Here is a 19,281-nt window from a genome sequence, read left to right as displayed (position 1 = left end):
TATGCCATCATCTCTTTTTTTATGGGGCTGTTAAGTACGGCATTGTTTTATTCTGATTTTATTGCTTTGTTGTATTTTATTGTGATGTTTATGCATTGTAAGCTACCTGGGGGCACCTCGTTTGGGGGAGGGGAAAGATGGGAAATGGTTAAATAATTCAATCAATCACTGCAATCACATGTAAACTATATTTGCATAGGCTCAGAGACCTGAATGGTTTCAAGCCACAGTTCCTGGAGAATTTACCATCTGCAACACAAATGATTAGTTCAAACTAAAATCAACCAGCTGTCACTGTTAGTCATTTGCCCAACACACACACACACACACACACACACACACACACACACACACACACACACACACAAGCTTCACTAAAGGTAACCAGCCACTATCTTCAACATTCTGTCTATAAATGGACGGTGGATGGCCATCTTTTGTTAAGTTGATCTTTACTAATGATCAGAAATGACTGGCTGATAAGTTCTCCATGGGCATTGTAGGAGTTAATAAAAGAACACTGGTTTAACGTTTATTATGTTTATTTCTTTTTAAAAAAAAAAAAATCCTGCTTTGTTCGTTAATACAGCTATCCTTCCTGTCCATTAATAAGGCTCAAGCTCATTTCCAACAAGAAACAACAGTTAAAGCAATGACGTAAAAAGAAGAGAGTCTGGGACAGGCAGTTTAGTCCAATTAAATCAGTTTTAAAACAACCAACAGGAGGAGAAACTTAACAAATCTATGAGACAAAGGCCTATTTAACAAGAATGGTCTTCACCTGACTATGGAAGGCCAACAAAGAAGAAGGGAGATGGGCTTCTGTCATCTCCACCTCCTCCCCTTTCAGCGCAATCTCGGATGCAGATCAGATTGGGTCCTTGCCTTCTTGCTCTCTGTCAAAGGTTAGGCGATAAGGACCACTTATCTCCCAAGATCCTCTCTTGGGGAGATCCTCTCCTATCCATATCCTCTCCTCCCATCCATTGTCCCATCCATCTTTCCTGCAGACTCTCTTTCCTCTGATAGAGAGATTTTTGGGACTTGGTCTCTGGGTTAAATTGCTAAGCAGACATAGACTTTTTTATAAGCATATAGAAAATTTATTTACATGCTATTTACAGATTTAAGAATAGATTTGGAGGGATACAGGTTTTAAGTTACCTTATGGTGGATCTTTGATTTCTTCCCCCAACCACACCTAAAACTTCTATACTTGTATTTTATGAAAAACAAGTGACTCATGTGATATTCATGTTACTTCCCTCTCCTTATTTGGCATACTGGTGCATAGTTCTAGCCCTCACTGGGAAATCCGTTATCCATGTATGAAGAAGTTCTGGCTTGCACTTTGATTTCACAACACCTTGGAATGTTCTTTTTGGGAATGCTATGACACACATGTTTTTCTCTGCAAGTCATCTTGACATTTTCTACCTTGTTTTTAACAGAAAAACACTATTCATTTTTCCTAATGTTCCTTCTCTGAGAGAAGTTAGGTTAACCCCTAAAATCTCTAACAATCCTTCGTTTTTTTTCTTGACCAAAATAAACATCTTGGTGTTTATCTTGGTCACACTTTTATACTACTGATTTAGGGACATATATATTTGTTTGAACTCCTTTGCTAGGCCTTTGTATGTAGCTGTATGTATATTTTACTAAAACAATTAGTTTTAACTACACTTTCTTAAGTACACCTTAACTCTTTGGTATTGAAGCCTTACTAACTCTAGTGTCTTGCATTGCTTTGGAAAGGTACATTCTTGATACTTGGGAGACTAACTATGAAAGAGAACCTGTCATGATGACAGAAACTATAGCAAGAAAGAGAGTTGCTATATCAATGGTGTAGCTTAAAGAATACAACGCAACTTTTAGGAAGTTTCTTGTAACATGCAAAGCTGCTATTGATAGCAGTAACTGAGATATGTGTTTAAACACATGTTTTCTTGCATAAAGTGCAACATCCTTAGTGAATCAATATGTAATTTTAATATTTGAGTTCGTAGTACTCTTACATTTGTCAGACTATGCAGATTTTGCTCATGCAACGAGCATCCGTGTCACCTGATGCTGTGCATCTATGGCTGCTTATACTTTAAAGGCCTTGTTATACAAGCCAACTTAAGTCTCTTTAGACATAAGTTGTCTTTAGATTAGTGCTTTAGTTAGAAGCTAGCTTATTTTATGGCTGACACAATGCTCAAATGCACACTATACAACTTTTTAAAAGAGTAATATTCTGTAAAAGAAGTACTTTAGACTTTGCAAATCTATTCTTTTAACTTTAAATAATACTAAGGACAGACTACTTTATTTGTGAATAGTGTACCTAACTAAAGCTATATGAAAATGCTTTCTTATGTAGAGATACTTTAGAAGTGTTTGCTAACTTTATAAAAAAATTTATAGGACTTTATGAAAAGAAACTCATACCTTTATCATGGTGCTGCCTGCGACACTGACCACTCCCTGGTGTGCAGCAGAGTGAAACTGCAAACAAAGCGACTGTATCACACGAAAAAGGAAGGAAGACCTCGCATTGATACCAGCAAGACCCGGGATCAGAGAAAAGGGGAGGAATTTGCACAAGCGCTTGAGGAATCTCTTCCAGGCCCGGCCGACGCAAATGCATCCAACAGATGGGAACATTTCAAGAGTACCGTTTACAACACTGCCTTGTCCATATTCGGCAAGAAGACCAACAAGGCGGCAGACTGGTTTGAAGCCCACTCTGAGGAGTTGACACCAGTCATTGAGGAAAAGAGGAGAGCTCAAGCAGCATACAAGGCCTGTCCCAGTGAGCGCAACCTGCAGGTCCTCCGAACTGCTCGCAGCAAAGTCCAACAGACTGCCAGGAGATGTGCTAACGACTACTGGCTCCAGCTCTGTTCCGAGATACAGATAGCAGCTGACACGGGCAACATCAAGGGGATGTATGATGGTATCAAGCAGGCCCTAGGTCCAACACAGAAGAAAATTGCCCCTCTGAAGTCTGCCACAGGCGAGGTCATCCAGGATCGGGTGCAGCAGATGGAACGCTGGGTGCAGCACTACTCTGAGCTATATTCCAGAGAAAATGTAGTCACCGAAGAAGCACTGAACAACATTGAGTGCCTGCCTGTGCTGGAAGAGCTTGACAGTGAACCAACCCTAGAAGAACTTCACGTGGCCCTGGACTCCCTTGCCTTTGGCAAGGCACCTGGAAAAGACAGCATCCCTGCTGAAGTCCTAAAATGCTGCAAAGAGATCATTGTCACTGAGCTGCATGAAATCCTCTGTCTCTGCTGGAGAGAAGGTGGAGTACCTCAAGACATGAGGGATGCAAACATCATCACGCTGTACAAGAACAAAGGTGACAGGGGTGACTGCAACAATTACCGCGGCATCTCTCTCCTTAGTGTTGTAGGAAAGCTGTTTGCCCGAGTTGTACTAAAGAGGCTCCAGGTACTTGCAGAGAGCGTCTATCCAGAATCGCAGTGTGGATTCCGAGCCAACAGGTCCACCACTGATATGGTATTCTCCCTTAGACAACTGCAGGAGAAATGCAGGGAACAACGACAGCCACTCTTTATAGCCTTCATAGATCTCACAAAGGCTTTTGACCTGGTCAGCAGAGACGGCCTCTTCAAGATTCTCCCCAAGATTGGATGTCCACCCAGGCTCCTCAGCATCATCAGATCTTTCCACAAGGACATGAAGGGCACTGTTGTCTTCGATGGCTCCACATCAGACCCTTTTGACATCCGAAGCGGAGTGAAGCAGGGCTGTGTTCTTGCACCAACCTTGTTTGGGATTTTCTTCGCTGTCCTGCTGAAGCAGGCCTTTGGAACTGCAACAGAAGGCATCTATCTCCGGACCAGATCAGACGGAAAGCTCTTCAACCTCTCCAGACTGAGAGCAAAATCCAAAGTCCAGCTGAAATGTCTGCGTGACTTCCTCTTTGCCGACGATGCAGCTGTCACTACCCACTCTGCCAAAGATCTCCAGCAGCTCATGGATCGTTTTAGCAAGGCCTGCCAAGATTTTGGACTGACAATCAGCCTGAAGAAAACACAGGTCATGGTTCAGGATGTGGACTCACCTCCCTGCATTACAATCTCTGAGCATGAACTGGAGGTTGTCCATGACTTTGTGTACCTTGGCTCAACGATCTCCGACACTCATTCTCTCGATACCGAGCTAAACAAGCGCATCGGTAAAGCAGCTACCACGTTTTCCAGACTCACAAAGAGAGTCTGGTCCAACAAGAAGCTGACGGAACATACCAAGATCCAGGTCTACAGAGCTTGCGTCCTGAGTACACTTCTGTACTGCAGCGAGTCATGGACTCTTCGCTCACAACAGGAGAGGAAACTGAGCGCTTTCCACATGCGCTGCCTCCGACGCATCCTCGGCATCACCTGGCAGGACAAAGTTCCAAACAACACAGTCCTGGAACGTGCTGGAATCCCTAGCATGTATTCACTGCTGAAACAGAGACGCCTGCGTTGGCTTGGTCATGTCGTGAGAATGGATGATGGCCGGATCCCAAAGGATCTCCTCTATGGAGAACTCGTGCAAGGAAAGCGCCCTACAGGTAGACCACGGCTGCGATACAAGGACATCTGCAAGAGGGATCTGAAGGCCTTAGGGATGGACCTCAACAAGTGGGAAACCCTGGCCTCTGAGCAGCCCGCTTGGAGGCAGGCTGTGCAGCATGGCCTTTCCCAGTTTGAAGAGACACTTTGCCAACAGTCTGAGGCTAAGAGGCAAAGAAGGAAGGCCCATAGCCAGGGAGACAGACCAGGGACAGACTGCACTTGCTCCCGGTGTGGAAGGGATTGTCACTCCCGGATTGGCCTTTTCAGCCACACTAGACGCTATGCCAGAATCACCTTTCAGAGCGCGATACCATAGTCTTTCGAGACTGAAGGTTGCCAATACAATAAATATGTGTTAACAGTGTCTGTGTAAGCTAACTACAGGAAATTTTTTTAGAGCACATTCAAATTGTGAATTAAAATAATAATTAGAAAAGTAATGATCTCTTAAGAAAAAATTTCCTTGCTATGCTACTTTATTGTTATCTTAGTTAAAGTTCAAATAGTAACCCCTTCCAGTTCTCTTCTGGTACCTGGGTGGCCTATTCTATTAGTGTGCCACTGTGTTGTTATATTGTTCATGATGCTGCCATCAGAAGGACGCTTCTGCTGGCAGTATAGAGTTAATTAAGTATAGAGTTGATTAAGTATTACATAAAGTAATTAATTTTGCTGTGTTTTGCCATTTGGCATATGTGTGTTTTCGTTTGTATTTTCTTTTGTTTTCTACCATGTATAATAACAAGCTTATCAAGTATGTAAAGGAAAGTTAAAGAAAATTTGCAAATGCAGGAGCAAGGTGATTTAAGTAAATAATTTTTAAAATAATGGAAAAATAATAACCTCAACGTTCCAAAGTTGAACAAGCAGCACTATGCATTCACAAAGTACAAAAGAAATAAGTTTAGGTGAGTTTGTTTTGATCTGTATGTTCTATTTCTTATAAGTTCATTTGTATGCTCGCAATAACAGAGGCTTGTATGTAAACCGAAGTTTTTTTTATGATCTAAGTTCTGTGTTGAAGTTCTAAGAAATAAGCCAAAAGTTTCTGAGAAGCTAGCCAAGATCGCTCAGAGAAAAGAAAAAAAAATGAGTTCCTTTTTGTTTCAAAGTTTAAACTGAAGCCTGCAAAGCCATATAAAAAAAAGTAAAATGTTTTCGGGTTTTAATATCTTGTTAGAGCTGATTCTTTTTCAAGTAAACCAAGTGCTTATGTTTAAAGAAATAAGCATGAAGCTTGAGAGCTATCAATTTGAAATAAACTACTACCTGCAAACAGTAAAAATGACATGGACTTTGTGACTTTGTTTGAAAGAAATAATTACTAAGACAGATGTCCTATAGAGCATTACTTTGAACTTTTCTAACGATTTCAAAACATAGACTTTTACAAATGATTTCTTAATAGACTCTTTCTTTAATGATTACAACTGTGTTTGTAGTCTGTTGTGATGTGATATTTTAAAATGTTTTTTACTGTTCCAATATTTTTCACATTTTATATTTCATGATTGTTTATTATGTTAATTTGTATTATGTTTTACAATGTTGTTGTTTTCTTATTGATAGATGAATGTGTGAGTTAAGCTGTATGTAAAATGCCTGAAGTGTAACCAAATTGTTATTGTTTAATTCTAATCGCTCAAAAAAGCAATAAAAAAATAAGTGAAAAAAACATAAACATAGTTAACCTATTGCACACCTATCACACCTAGTTAAAAAAGGTGATAAAATCCAAAGACACTGCAAGTGTAAGTGAATGTAGGTAAAAGAAGAAGCTCTTAAGACGTGTTTCCCTATTTCCCAGAAAAAAAGTGTTTTGCAAGACATTCCTTATTTAATTGAGTGTGAGTAACTTCGATAGTTGTCTGATTCATCTTGTATTGGCAACCTTCAGTCTCGAAAGACTATGGTATCGCACTCTGAAAGGTGGTTCTGGCACAGTGTCTAGTGTGGCTGAAAAGGCCAATCCGGGAGTGACAATCCCTTCCACACCGGGAGCAAGTGCAGTCTGTCCCTGGTCTGTCTCCCTGGCTGTGGGCCTTCCTTCTTTGCCTCTTAGCCTCAGACTGTTGGCAAAGTGTCTCTTCAAACTGGGAAAGGCCATGCTGCACAGCCTGCCTCCAAGCGGGCCGCTCAGAGGCCAGGGTTTCCCACTTGTTGAGGTCCATCCCTAAGGCCTTCAGATCCCTCTTGCAGATGTCCTTGTATCGCAGCCATGGTCTACCTGTAGGGCGCTTTCCTTGCACGAGTTCTCCATAGAGGAGATCCTTTGGGATCCGGCCATCATCCATTCTCACGACATGACCAAGCCAACGCAGGCGTCTCTGTTTCAGTAGTGCGTACATGCTAGGGATTCCAGCACGTTCCAGGACTGTGTTGTTTGGAACTTTGTCCTGCCAGGTGATGCCGAGGATGCGTCGGAGGCAGCGCATGTGGAAAGCGCTCAGTTTCCTCTCCTGTTGTGAGCGAAGAGTCCATGACTCGCTGCAGTACAGAAGTGTACTCAGGACGCAAGCTCTGTAGACCTGGATCTTGGTATGTTCCGTCAGCTTCTTGTTGGACCAGACTCTCTTTGTGAGTCTGGAAAACGTGGTAGCTGCTTTACCGATGCACTTGTTTAGCTCGGTATCGAGAGAATGAGTGTCGGAGATCGTTGAGCCAAGGTACACAAAGTCATGGACAACCTCCAGTTCATGCTCAGAGATTGTAATGCAGGGAGGTGAGTCCACATCCTGAACCATGACCTGTGTTTTCTTCAGGCTGATTGTCAGTCCAAAATCTTGGCAGGCCTTGCTAAAACGATCCATGAGCTGCTGGAGATCTTTGGCAGAGTGGGTAGTGACAGCTGCATCGTCGGCAAAGAGGAAGTCACGCAGACATTTCAGCTGGACTTTGGATTTTGCTCTCAGTCTGGAGAGGTTGAAGAGCTTTCCGTCTGATCTGGTCCGGAGATAGATGCCTTCTGTTGCAGTTCCAAAGGCCTGCTTCAGCAGGACAGCGAAGAAAATCCCAAACAAGGTTGGTGCAAGAACACAGCCCTGCTTCACTCCGCTTCGGATGTCAAAAGGGTCTGATGTGGAGCCATCGAAGACAACAGTGCCCTTCATGTCCTTGTGGAAAGATCTGATGATGCTGAGGAGCCTGGGTGGACATCCAATCTTGGGGAGAATCTTGAAGAGGCCGTCTCTGCTGACCAGGTCAAAAGCCTTTGTGAGATCTATGAAGGCTATAAAGAGTGGCTGTCGTTGTTCCCTGCATTTCTCCTGCAGTTGTCTAAGGGAGAATACCATATCAGTGGTGGACCTGTTGGCTCGGAATCCACACTGCGATTCTGGATAGACGCTCTCTGCAAGTACCTGGAGCCTCTTTAGTACAACTCGGGCAAACAGCTTTCCTACAACGCTAAGGAGAGAGATGCCGCGGTAATTGTTGCAGTCACCCCTGTCACCTTTGTTCTTGTACAGCGTGATGATGTTTGCATCCCTCATGTCTTGAGGTACTCCACCTTCTCTCCAGCAGAGACAGAGGATTTCATGCAGCTCAGTGACAATGATCTCTTTGCAGCATTTTAGGACTTCAGCAGGGATGCTGTCTTTTCCAGGTGCCTTGCCAAAGGCAAGGGAGTCCAGGGCCACGTGAAGTTCTTCTAGGGTTGGTTCACTGTCAAGCTCTTCCAGCACAGGCAGGCACTCAATGTTGTTCAGTGCTTCTTCGGTGACTACATTTTCTCTGGAATATAGCTCAGAGTAGTGCTGCACCCAGCGTTCCATCTGCTGCACCCGATCCTGGATGACCTTGCCTACGGCAGACTTCAGAGGGGCAATTTTCTTCTGTGTTGGACCTAGGGCCTGCTTGATACCATCATACATCCCCTTGATGTTGCCCGTGTCAGCTGCTATCTGTATCTCGGAACAGAGCTGGAGCCAGTAGTCGTTAGCACATCTCCTGGCAGTCTGTTGGACTTTGCTGCGAGCAGTTCGGAGGACCTGCAGGTTGCGCTCACTGGGACAGGCCTTGTATGCTGCTTGAGCTCTCCTCTTTTCCTCAACGCCAACGCCTGCTAGAGTTTTGCTGTCATCACGGTCTCTGTGTCAGCAACACATTCTTCAACACAAAGCCCCAACATAGAGTCTCTTGGAGACATCCAAGATCAAAGCACTGGCACCAGCTCGAGCTGATCCTCACCAGATGCTCCAGCCTTCCCAGCATCAAGATCACACGCAGTTATCATGGTGCTGCCTGCGACACTGACCACTCCCTGGTGTGCAGCAGAGTGAAACTGCAAACAAAGCGACTGTATCACTCGAAAAAGGAAGGAAGACCTCGCATTGATACCAGCAAGACCCGGGATCAGAGAAAAGTGGAGGAATTTGCACAAGCGCTCAAGGAATCTCTTCCAGGCCTGGCCGACGCAAACGCATCCAACAGATGGGAACATTTCAAGAATACCGTTTACAACACCGCCTTGTCCATATTCGGCAAGGAGACCAACAAGGCGGCAGACTGGTTTGAAGCCCACTCTGAGGAGCTGACACCAGTCATTGAGGAACACATATTTATACTGTTGTGCACTTTCAACACAAAGGTAACTTTTGATAGAAATTGCAAAAGGGATTTAAAGACCTTAGGAATAGACCTCAACACATGGGAAATTTTGGCTTCTAAGTGGCCCGCTTGGAGACAGGCTACACAGCATGGCCCTTCTCCGTTTGAAGAGACACTTTGCCAACAGACTGAGGCAAAAAGACAAAGAAGGAAGACTTATAACTAGGGAGACAGACTAAGGACAGACTACACTTGCTCCCAGTGTGAAAGACACAGCTACTCCCGAATTGGCTTTTTAGTTACACTAGACACTGTTTAGAACCACCCTTCAGAATGCGATATCATAGTCTTTCAAGACTGAAGGTTGCTATAGTAGTAACTAAACATACAAACTATTTGAGCCTTGCATTTTCGCAACATTAGCTTTACACATTCAAATGCACACAAATTAATTCACTTTTTCTTAAAATCAGCACCTGAGCAACAGGCAAAGACTAGATGTGGGGCTGATTTGACAAGGATATACACAACAGAGTCACAGCCTAGAAATCAAGGGATAAAAATTTTAAGGGATAAGAAAGGAAATAGGACTGTCTTTGGGGACTGGGTACAGAACTCAGGTTCGGAATGCAGCTAAAAAAGAAGCTGCCATGGGATTAGACACACGCTCTGAAAGGATCGATTTAGGGTCTCTAGAGCACAAAGGCGTTCTAGAGGTCTTTTTGCTGCTACCTCCTCCCTATGCTAAGAAAGGGCTTTGGAGCTACAAGGGTCTCTGGACAGCTGGGCATGTGCGATGCTGGTCCCAGTCCAGAATCTATTGGTGGGACTCCTCAACCTCCTTTTGGTGGGGTCACCTTCGGGCCATCCTGCTCTTTGCAGGGATCCTGGTGAGATTTTGGAGTCTTATGTCATTTCGAGTTTCTGCACACTCAGGCATATTACTGTACAGCCCACTTGCACAATGTTGTATCAGTTGCACTGCTGGTGGCTGGCTTCACCTTGCTTTACAGCAAAAGCCATCTACAAGAACTTGCTAGCAATCTGCTACCACAGCTCTGGCTGCTGCTGCGCCCATAACAGTGATGCTGTAGAAAAATCTGGGTTTGAGGACCGGGGTATGAGGGGACAGTTCTGGGACTCAGGCACAGAAATAATAGGGCAGAGGTTGGGACTGAGAAACATCAGCTGAGCTAGCCAAGCTAACTAACTTTAGGGGACTAGCATTTTTTTCTATCAAAATGTGGATACTTTACTGCAAAGAGGTGTGCAATTGCACATCAGGCTCTCTTAGAATACAGACTCACTGGCATGCACTGCAGCTCTAAATCCTATCAGTACAAGATGTATCTAGCATAGGAAGAAAGGAAACCAGCACCATCACCCACCTAGCAACATAGCTAAGTAACACTGACACTTCCCACCCAAGATCACGGTTGTAGGAAAGCCAGAAGAGATGCAGCTACTTGCAAGGCAGGCAAGGGCTACAACAGTCTGCGTTCCAGGGTGAAAACAAGACAGATCTTATTGCGGCACTGCAAACAACTATGAGATTCATTCAGGTTCAGTCAGCAGAGGAGGGTGTCATGAATATGTACAGTTTAGACTTAGCAGCATTGCAAAGCTTGACCCAAAGTAACCTAACAACACAGAAGGGCTTGCATTCCTAGCTGCAAGGAACCTACAACCCACAGAAGGTGACAAGGTGGCACTTCCGTAGACTGCCAGGAACCTACCAGAGTGGAATGCAACTGTAGACTTCCAATGGGAAGGGGAAACCAAGGGGATAGCTTTGCAAATTGCTTTTAGCCTCACTGAGGGAAGACTCTGTCCTTAAAGGTTTCAGACACTCCTATCATCTGCTCTTACAACTTCTTGCAACTCAGGTACTCAACAAGTAAAAATCCCTTTGCTATGTTGGTTCATTGTTTATTGGGAACATAGTTCAGAATCTTGCCTTGCTATTCAGCAAGCTACTAAAATCCTCTTTGTGGACTAGTACTTTGAGGTGCAGCCTTTAAAACAATCATTTCACGTATTATTTTACTTGCAAGTAAAATCTTTTCAATTTTTTTTTTTTACACATGACTGCACAGAAAGGAAAAATTCTTACTTGAACCGAGCAGATCACAGTTAAAAATAGCTGCAACAGGGAGCTTACGCAACCAGTTTGGGAAATTGCCAAACAACTGGTGAATACCTAGACAGACAATCTTAGCTTAACTCTTGCTAAGAGCACAAGCAGGAATTTCTTTTTTTTAACATTTAAACTGAAAAAAAACTCAGGACTTTCTAAAGTCCAAAAAATAAACATATATTTATAAACTAGGGAAATTAACTCAAATTTCCCTCGCCTGGCCAGGTTGAAAACTGGAGTGACTCCACTCACTGTTAAAAAAAATCACTGCCGTTAACTTAGCTGACTTTACTTAGAAGTCAACTAGAAGCACTAATTGCAACTAGAAGAATTAGAGAAGTTTACATACCCTATTTAGACAACAGGAGATAAGACACATGTGATAGACAACATGAAACACAGAAACATGAAATAAACAGGCAGCATAGAATCAAAATCATAATGAGTTCATTACTTAAGTTCACAGTCACTTTGGAAGTGACGCTTACTAACGTTTGCATAACAAATAGCAATTCCTGTGAGGGAAGAACTTTGACAAAGAGCACTTCATAATACTATAGCATATATTATATTTACTTTATCACTCTCATTCTCACACTTCACACATGTCCATGGACTTCAAGCAATCCAAACACATTGCTTACTCTATACACATCTGCACTTATAAATAGCATATTTTACATTACACATGCTTATAATTTACAGCTCTAATGTACATGCAAAAGAATTAAACATTTTATACTTACTTCAGACTTCCCTCTATTCCGAGGTTTCCAACACTGAAAGCACTTACAATACAATCTTACCTCTCTACTCTTCATGCCACGACAGCCTTACTACTTCAGGTACTAACTTCTGTTAGATCTCATTGTTGAATCAACAATGGGCACAGTGTTCTTTTAATTTTTTTCTTAACTTTCCTCGTATTCGCTCCTCCTAAATTCTTACTTTGGCCCATATTCTTTTTAAATCAGCACATAAAAGCACACAGCTCTGTTAAAACTATTAACTCACTTTAGCTTAAAACAACACAGCCTTAGACAGGAAGCAGATTCACTGACTATTTTTAGGAGAACTGCCAAGTTGCTACGCTGCTAAAGCGAATTTTTAACTACAGAAACTGCTTGAGTCACTTTAATATTTACAAATTTAAACTCTTTTTTTCTGTCTCTAAAGAGACAGTGAGCACTAATTAAAGATTGCTTACTAACTTTCCCACAGGTATGTCTACCACACACAAGGGTCCAGACAATGTTTTGGGTTTTTTTTTACCTGTTTCACCGCAGTTCTGGCCACCCAGAACTGGAACCTGTCTTACCCAGACAGTCACCGGGGATATACACACTTGTCCCCAAGGGCCCTTATTTACCCAACACGGTTTACTTAAGATACCAAGGACAAGGTACCCAGGACAAGGACACCTGCTCTTATTGTACTCTTTCTTCCTTGTGGTAGGTACCTTGTACATTACTGTACTTCTGTACCCTGTACTTACTTTGAGGTCCACACCCTCATGCAGCAACTCCACTGCAGCAACTCCACTGCAGCTCCACTGCAACAACTGCACTGCAGCTCCACTGGTCGACCAGACAGACAGACACTTAGACAACACTTTCACATACTTACCTGCTTGCACCACTCACACCAGTAGACATCATGTGCAATCAGGGGAGAAATCATCATGTACAGGGAGAACCTGTATCCCATGTCTTTTCCAATTTAAGTTGCTTGTTTTTTCCTAACTGCTTAGCAGAGAACAACTAGAGTCCCATCTGGGTCGCCAACTGATAGAGAGATTTCTGGGACTTGGTCTCTGGGTCAAATTGCTAAGCAGACATAGACTTCTTTATAAGCATATAGAAAATTTATTTACATGCTATTTACAGATTTAAGAATAGATTTGGAGGGATACAGGTTCTAAGTTACCTTATGGTGGATCTTTGATTTCTTCCCCCAACCACACCTAAAACTTCTATACTTGTATTTTATGAAAAACAAGTGACTCATGTTCTGGCTTGCGCTTTGATTTCACAACACCTTGGAATGTTCTTTTTGGGAATGCTATGACACACATGTTTTTCTCTGCAGGTCATCTTGACATTTTCTACCTTGTTTTTAACAGAAAAACACTATTCATTTTTCCTAATGTTCCTTCTCTGAGAGAAGTTAGGTTAACCCCTAAAATCTCTAACACCTCCTCCATGACCTTCTTTCCTCCTGTCCTGTTGTCCAACCCATTCCTCTTGGCCTTTCCATTCTATCTTCTCCCTCTTGTACATGGCCTTTGACTTGCCCTTTGCCAGCTGTCTCTCTCCCCACCCGGTAACAGTATGAGGGCTCTTTTATGGACTGCTCCAAGCTCCATCTGTGCCCTGCCAGGTGCCTCCAATCCCTTGCCCCACCCAGCTGAATGCAGGTAAGAGCTGCTGTCCTTGCTAAGCATCTCTCTCCTAGCCCTCCTGTGGACAGGGTTGTTCAACCAGAACCCCAACTACTTCAAGGCTGCCACGCAAGGGTTGGATGGGCCACTGCCCAGTGAATCAATAGAGCTGCGTATGCTTCCACTCTCCCAGTAAAAGCCTACCCTCTCGTCCAGGCCTCCCCAAGGCCTCATAGCTTCCCTTATTAGGGTGCTCTACAGCCAGAAGGCACTGTCCCACATCTATCACCCTGTAGGGTTTAGGCCCCCAAGATGAGATAAGATATTTAATAAATGAATGTACATAAATAAATATATGAACCGTAATGTTCAAATATAACAAATCTGAAGTGCACAGTCTGGCTGCAAATGGTACAAAACTTAATGATGCAGATGCTAACTTTTCATTAAAATATTAACCTTTCTTTTAAAAGATAGAGCAATCAGGATGGAATTCAAGCATCTCAGTTTGTATCTAAGCAAAACATCAACCCAGAAGTTTGGCATTCATTAGAAAAGCCTTCTGTGTTTCTACCCGGAGGTGCCATCTGTGGTACACAGAGCCAAGCACACCAGAATTAGCGCATGATCCAATATGCCTGTAAACCACAGTTCAGTGGGTGGGTTTCTGATCTTGACCAGGGCCTGAGTTCCTCCCTTGTAGACCCTCCTCTTTGCCAGACATACTGGGGCAAGCGGAGAGCTTAGAATGACATATTCTTGCTCCAATTTTATCCATGTTCCAAGTATAACAGTGGCAGTTATCACATTTGCAATCTAAGGGGCTCAGAGAATTACACATGGCGTATCCTGGTATATCCTCAGAACAACCCATCGAGGTGCGTTAAACTGAGAGACCGATTGCTCCAAGCTCACCCAGCGAGCTTCATAGATAAGGAGGGATTTGAATCCAGGCCAAGATCAACATACAGCCTCCCCTCGCTGCTTTAATTCCCCCCCCATGCCACACCTGCATGGTTATACCAGACATGGTTATACCAGCCACACCAATATACAGTTCTCTATATCTGCACTCTAGTATAATTCGTATGCCTGGAGTGACTTCTCTTCTTCATTATGTGAAAGCAGAAAGTATGTCCAACACAAAGCATTCATATTCAGCAAGACCATCAAAGAAGTGTCTCTGGACAAGTTTTGAATATCAGGATCTCACACGAGAGCCAGTGTAGTGTAGCAGTTAGAGTTTTGGATTGAGACCGTACTCAGACCTCACTTGGCCAAATAGGATGGCATTCACTAAATTTTGCAGGTGCCTGAATGCATCATGCAAGCGGCCCCTTCCCCTCCTCTTTGGAGCCATTTCGGACTCTCACTGTCCAGAATGGCTCCAAAGGGGAGGGGGAGAGGCAGCTTGCACTATATGTTTAGGTACCTGAGAAACTTAGTGTTTTGCACCCCTTCTAGCTGTGTCACTGGCTCTAAGCAGTTTAGATGAAGGGCAGGATACAATTACATTATAACAACTATGAAATTGTCCCGATGATCCCCTTCAGAAAAGTGTTTTGGTAGCACAAAAAAAACATTTTAAGTTGCAGAGATCTTGTCTGGATGTAAACTTCCAAGTCTCTCTCCCTGCCTCCTCAAGTTACATTAGTTTGCACCTACCCGGACAATAATCTTCTCTGAGACATGAGCAATCACCAGATAAAACTGGTCTTGACTGACAGCATATAATCCAGTCACCAACATGAAGTATCTGCATTGGAATTGTTGAACAGTTAGATCATCATGTACAACACATAAATCAGAGGTATGTACACATTAGTCCATGTCAGTGGCATTTCTTTAAAGTCCAGCACTTTCTTCTAGAGCAGGGGTCTCCAAACCTTTTGGCCAGAGGGCTGCATCATACGAGCCCATCATCAGATATCGTATATCTGGCATGGTGTTGAGGGCCAGAAAAACAATTTAAATATAAAATTTATATAAATAAATTAGAGATGGAACTTAGATGAGTGAATAAATGAATAAATGGGCTCATTCATTCAACCTTTCTGGCCCTTAGAACACTCTCCAGATGCAACCAGAGCACAACTCCAATCATGTTCGGCCAAGTGGACCAGAGGTTTTCAGGGGACAAGAAGCTGGCCGTGGGCTGCATCTGGCCCCTGGGCCGGGGTTTGGAGACTCCCTGCTCTAGAGCAGCAGTTCCCAAACTTACCACTGCTGTGATGTCCTTAGAACCCAAAAGTGAGTGATGACGATGTGAAATGTGTCATGCAATGACATCACTGCCATTCACTTCCAGGTCCAGAGACCTAATGTTAGCCTCCAAACAGTGGTAAGAGAGTTGGGGCGGAGGGGGGGGCTTTATCAGCATGTGGTTTTTGCATGCTCTAGCTCAGCCATGGTCTCGCTAACAGACAGGTGCTCACGACGCACAGATTGGGGATACTAAGGTATCTTGTATTTGTCTAGTGGTCATTTTTAATTTTACTCCTTACATTTTGACCTGTCACTCTTCCACAGAATTCCTGTGAACTCCCCTGGCATGTTTACATACCTGTATAATAACAATCTGCTACATGTTTTCCACCCCACGTCTTCTCCAGTTCCCTGCTCTGAAATGTCTTGGGTTTGTTGCTCTTTTTCCAGTTTCCTCCCCTTCCAACAGTTTTCATTTGTAATTGGGGAAGGAGGATAAGACTTCAAAGCTTTGTTATTATGTTAAAGCAAAATCACAGCTCCAATTAGAACAGCTTTTGGGATTTTGAACTCCTTTTTCAAGCATTGTTAACTCTCTGAGCTCTCTCCTCCCATGTGGTGAAATCTATTTCTATTTTATTTTACTTGCAAGGTTACTAAAGGGGTGTAGCTAGAGGGGGTGCAAAGCACTAAGTTTTGCAGGGAGCCTCACTGCAGTGGGCAAGCACCCCCTCCCCTTCCAAGCCATTCTGGGTTGCTAGAGCAAAACGGAGGTGTTAAGAGATCTTGGTGTGAGACTGTGGCATTGCCTCCATTTCACTCTTATGACCCGGAATGGCTCCAAAGGGGAGGGGCCACTTGCACATCCCGGTGAGGCTCCCTACAAAGCTTTGCACCCCCTCTAGCTATGCCACTGGGCTACCATAAACATTTCTGAACTGCTCAGTGCTTATTTTGCATCAGCAATGCACTACAGGGCCTAGGAGAGGGGAATAAAGGGGGAAATTTGTATCCAGGCCCAGGGTCTAAAGGGAAGCCCAGAAGCCAAAGGAGGAGGCCCAGAAATTTCCTGGGATCTGACATTTTCCTATCTACTCAGACTTGTTGCCCGTACAGGATGCTGGGGACACTACCGATGCCACATGGGTGGGTAGACCTGGGGTCCTAAGACTTTCCCAGCTGTCTCCCCCCTCCCCCTGCTTCATCCCTCCCTGCTCCTATTCTGCTCACCTGTCGCCCCTGCTCTGTTTCACCCCTCCCCCTTTGCAAAGGGGCCCAAAAGAAACTTTGTACCCCTGGATAAAATTCATCTCAGTGGCCCTAATGTGCTAGGCCAGGGGTGTCAAAGATAAGGCCCGTGGGCCAGATCCAGCCCGCAGAGCCATTTTGGGAGGTCCCTCAGCTTTGGTGGAGTTCTAGGGTTGCCCCACCCTCGCTCACTCCAACCACGAGCACAGCTCTGCAGCCAGAGAGAGTTCCCAGGGCTGGAGCAGCCACATGTGGCGTCCCTGACCCTTGGTCCTCCCTCCAGCTGCGAGCGGGCCTCGCTGGAGCAGCTGTGCACGACGTCCCCGGTCCTCCATCCTCCCTCCGGCGTGAGCAGGGCTCACTTGCGGCCAGAAGGGCAACAGAGCTGGAGCACCTGTGCATGGCATCTCCAGCCTTCAGTCCTCCCTCCAGCCACAGCCAGAGCTCTCCCGAGTTCTGGTCATGGCCAGAGGGGGTCTGGGAGCAGGAGCCACTGTGCGTGGCTTCCCTGGCCCTGACTAGTGGCAGGTAGGTGGGGGCTGGGGGGGGCGACTAGGAGGCTTGGCTGGCTGGCTGGCAGGGGATGCTTGGTGGTAGAATGGGGTCCGGTGTGGGGTGAGGCAGGGGATGCTTGGTGGTAGAATGGGGTCTGGGGTCGGGTGAGGTAGCAGAGCATGGGGGAAGCCTCAGCTTTTAAAAAAACAGGAAGTGATGTGACATCACTTCCTGTGGGTGCCACACTTGGAATTCGGCCCTCAGCAGGTGCCATGGCCCCCAGGATTAAATGAGTTTGACACCCCTGCGCTAGGCATAGCACAGAACACAGAAGCGATATAGGATATACCCTGAAGACTCCTGATATACTTTTGGCAAATGACATTGGAGTGCCAGGCAGGCCGATTTTGCACATCCCTTGCCTGCCAACCAATCCCAGTGCTGACCCTAGTTGTCTAAACAGCAGTCAAGGGGATCAACAGTATTACCAGTGGCGACACAGTTCAAGTTATAGAGGACTGCTGAGGGCCGTCTCTAGTCCTATTACTAGAGGACTGCTGAGGGCACACACATACATATACCCCTGTTGGTCTAAATCAGCACTGGACTCTTTGGGCAAAGACCTGATATTTTGCAAAGTACACTGCATATTCATCACGCTTTACGTGCGAGTGTTTAATAGAAGGATTGAATCCAATGTGCAAAATGTTTGATGCCAAAATGCACCATACCTTTGATCTGGGTTTGGTTTTCCCTTCTTTCTCATATTATTTGCTGTCGTTTCACTAAAGTGCAATCTTGCCAGTGTTACTTTGGTTACCTGGTCTCCTGGCAGAGCAAGCCTGTAATAAAAAGAGAGAAAAGCACACAGCTTTCAATTAACTGTTAATCCTCACCTAATTATCCCTAAGGTGCGCATTAGGTTAAGGCAGGTATTCAGAATTCGTAAGGTGGACAAAACAGTTTGCCTTTTGCAATTATATGTTTTTTTCTGATTCAGAATTGTTGCTCTTGAACCACCACTCCATTTGAACCTTGAACCGTAATTACTGCAAGAGGTGACTTTCTGCTCCCACCCCAATTTCCACAAGAGCTCTCAGGTGTCCATCCATTTATATGTTATGCTTGTGATAAGACATAGCAAGGTAACTGCAGAGTAATGCCAGGCTATATTGCTGATCAGAGGTGAAACACCAATGGGAACAATCATTTTCATGAACCATCCTTGAAAAACACTTGGACAGCCCAGTCCTGAGCTGTTCAGCGCCAAGGGGAGCAGCAGCACTGAAATGGCTGCTGCTGCATCCAATCTCCGGTAGCTCCTCAGGGAAAGGGGACATTCTTCCCCTTCCCCCAGGAAAGAGGAGACCGTACAATGAGCTACTCGACTCTACGCTGGCTGTTTAACCAGTGCAGAGTAAAGCAGCCCTATGTTGGACTGGGAGGCTCTGGAACTAGTGGAGCTTGGCCAGCGCAAAGGGCTCACAAACGTTTGTGACAGTGCGTGCCAGTGGTAAACTGGCATGCACAGGTTAGGATTGGGCCCTTAAACTGCAATCCCATCCTCACTTACCTGGGAGTAAGCCCCTTTGAGTATAATGGAGCTTACTTCTGAGTAGATAAGCCTAGGATTGAGATCTTAGGTTCACTACTGAGCCAACCACTGATTTTGGGATGCATGC

The 19,281-nt window shown here is 44.6% G+C and overlaps 1 protein-coding gene across 1 annotated transcript in view; it reads right to left on the bottom strand.

The window, feature by feature from the left end:
* MYRFL (myelin regulatory factor like) overlaps positions 1-19,281 on the bottom strand; it is a 75,919-nt gene that overhangs the window by 20,755 nt on the left and 35,883 nt on the right. The window contains exons 9-10 of the mRNA XM_066634527.1: positions 18,331-18,441; positions 15,317-15,407 (exon numbers count right to left, since the gene is read on the bottom strand). Coding sequence (XP_066490624.1) covers positions 15,317-15,407; positions 18,331-18,441 — 202 coding nt within the window. The remainder of the gene's footprint in view (positions 1-15,316; positions 15,408-18,330; positions 18,442-19,281) is intronic.

This window comes from Tiliqua scincoides, chromosome 7, assembly GCF_035046505.1.
Source record: "Tiliqua scincoides isolate rTilSci1 chromosome 7, rTilSci1.hap2, whole genome shotgun sequence".
NCBI lineage: Eukaryota > Metazoa > Chordata > Lepidosauria > Squamata > Scincidae > Tiliqua > Tiliqua scincoides.
Note: the sequence above shows the minus strand (reverse complement) of the source record. Positions and strands in the feature narration are given on the sequence as shown.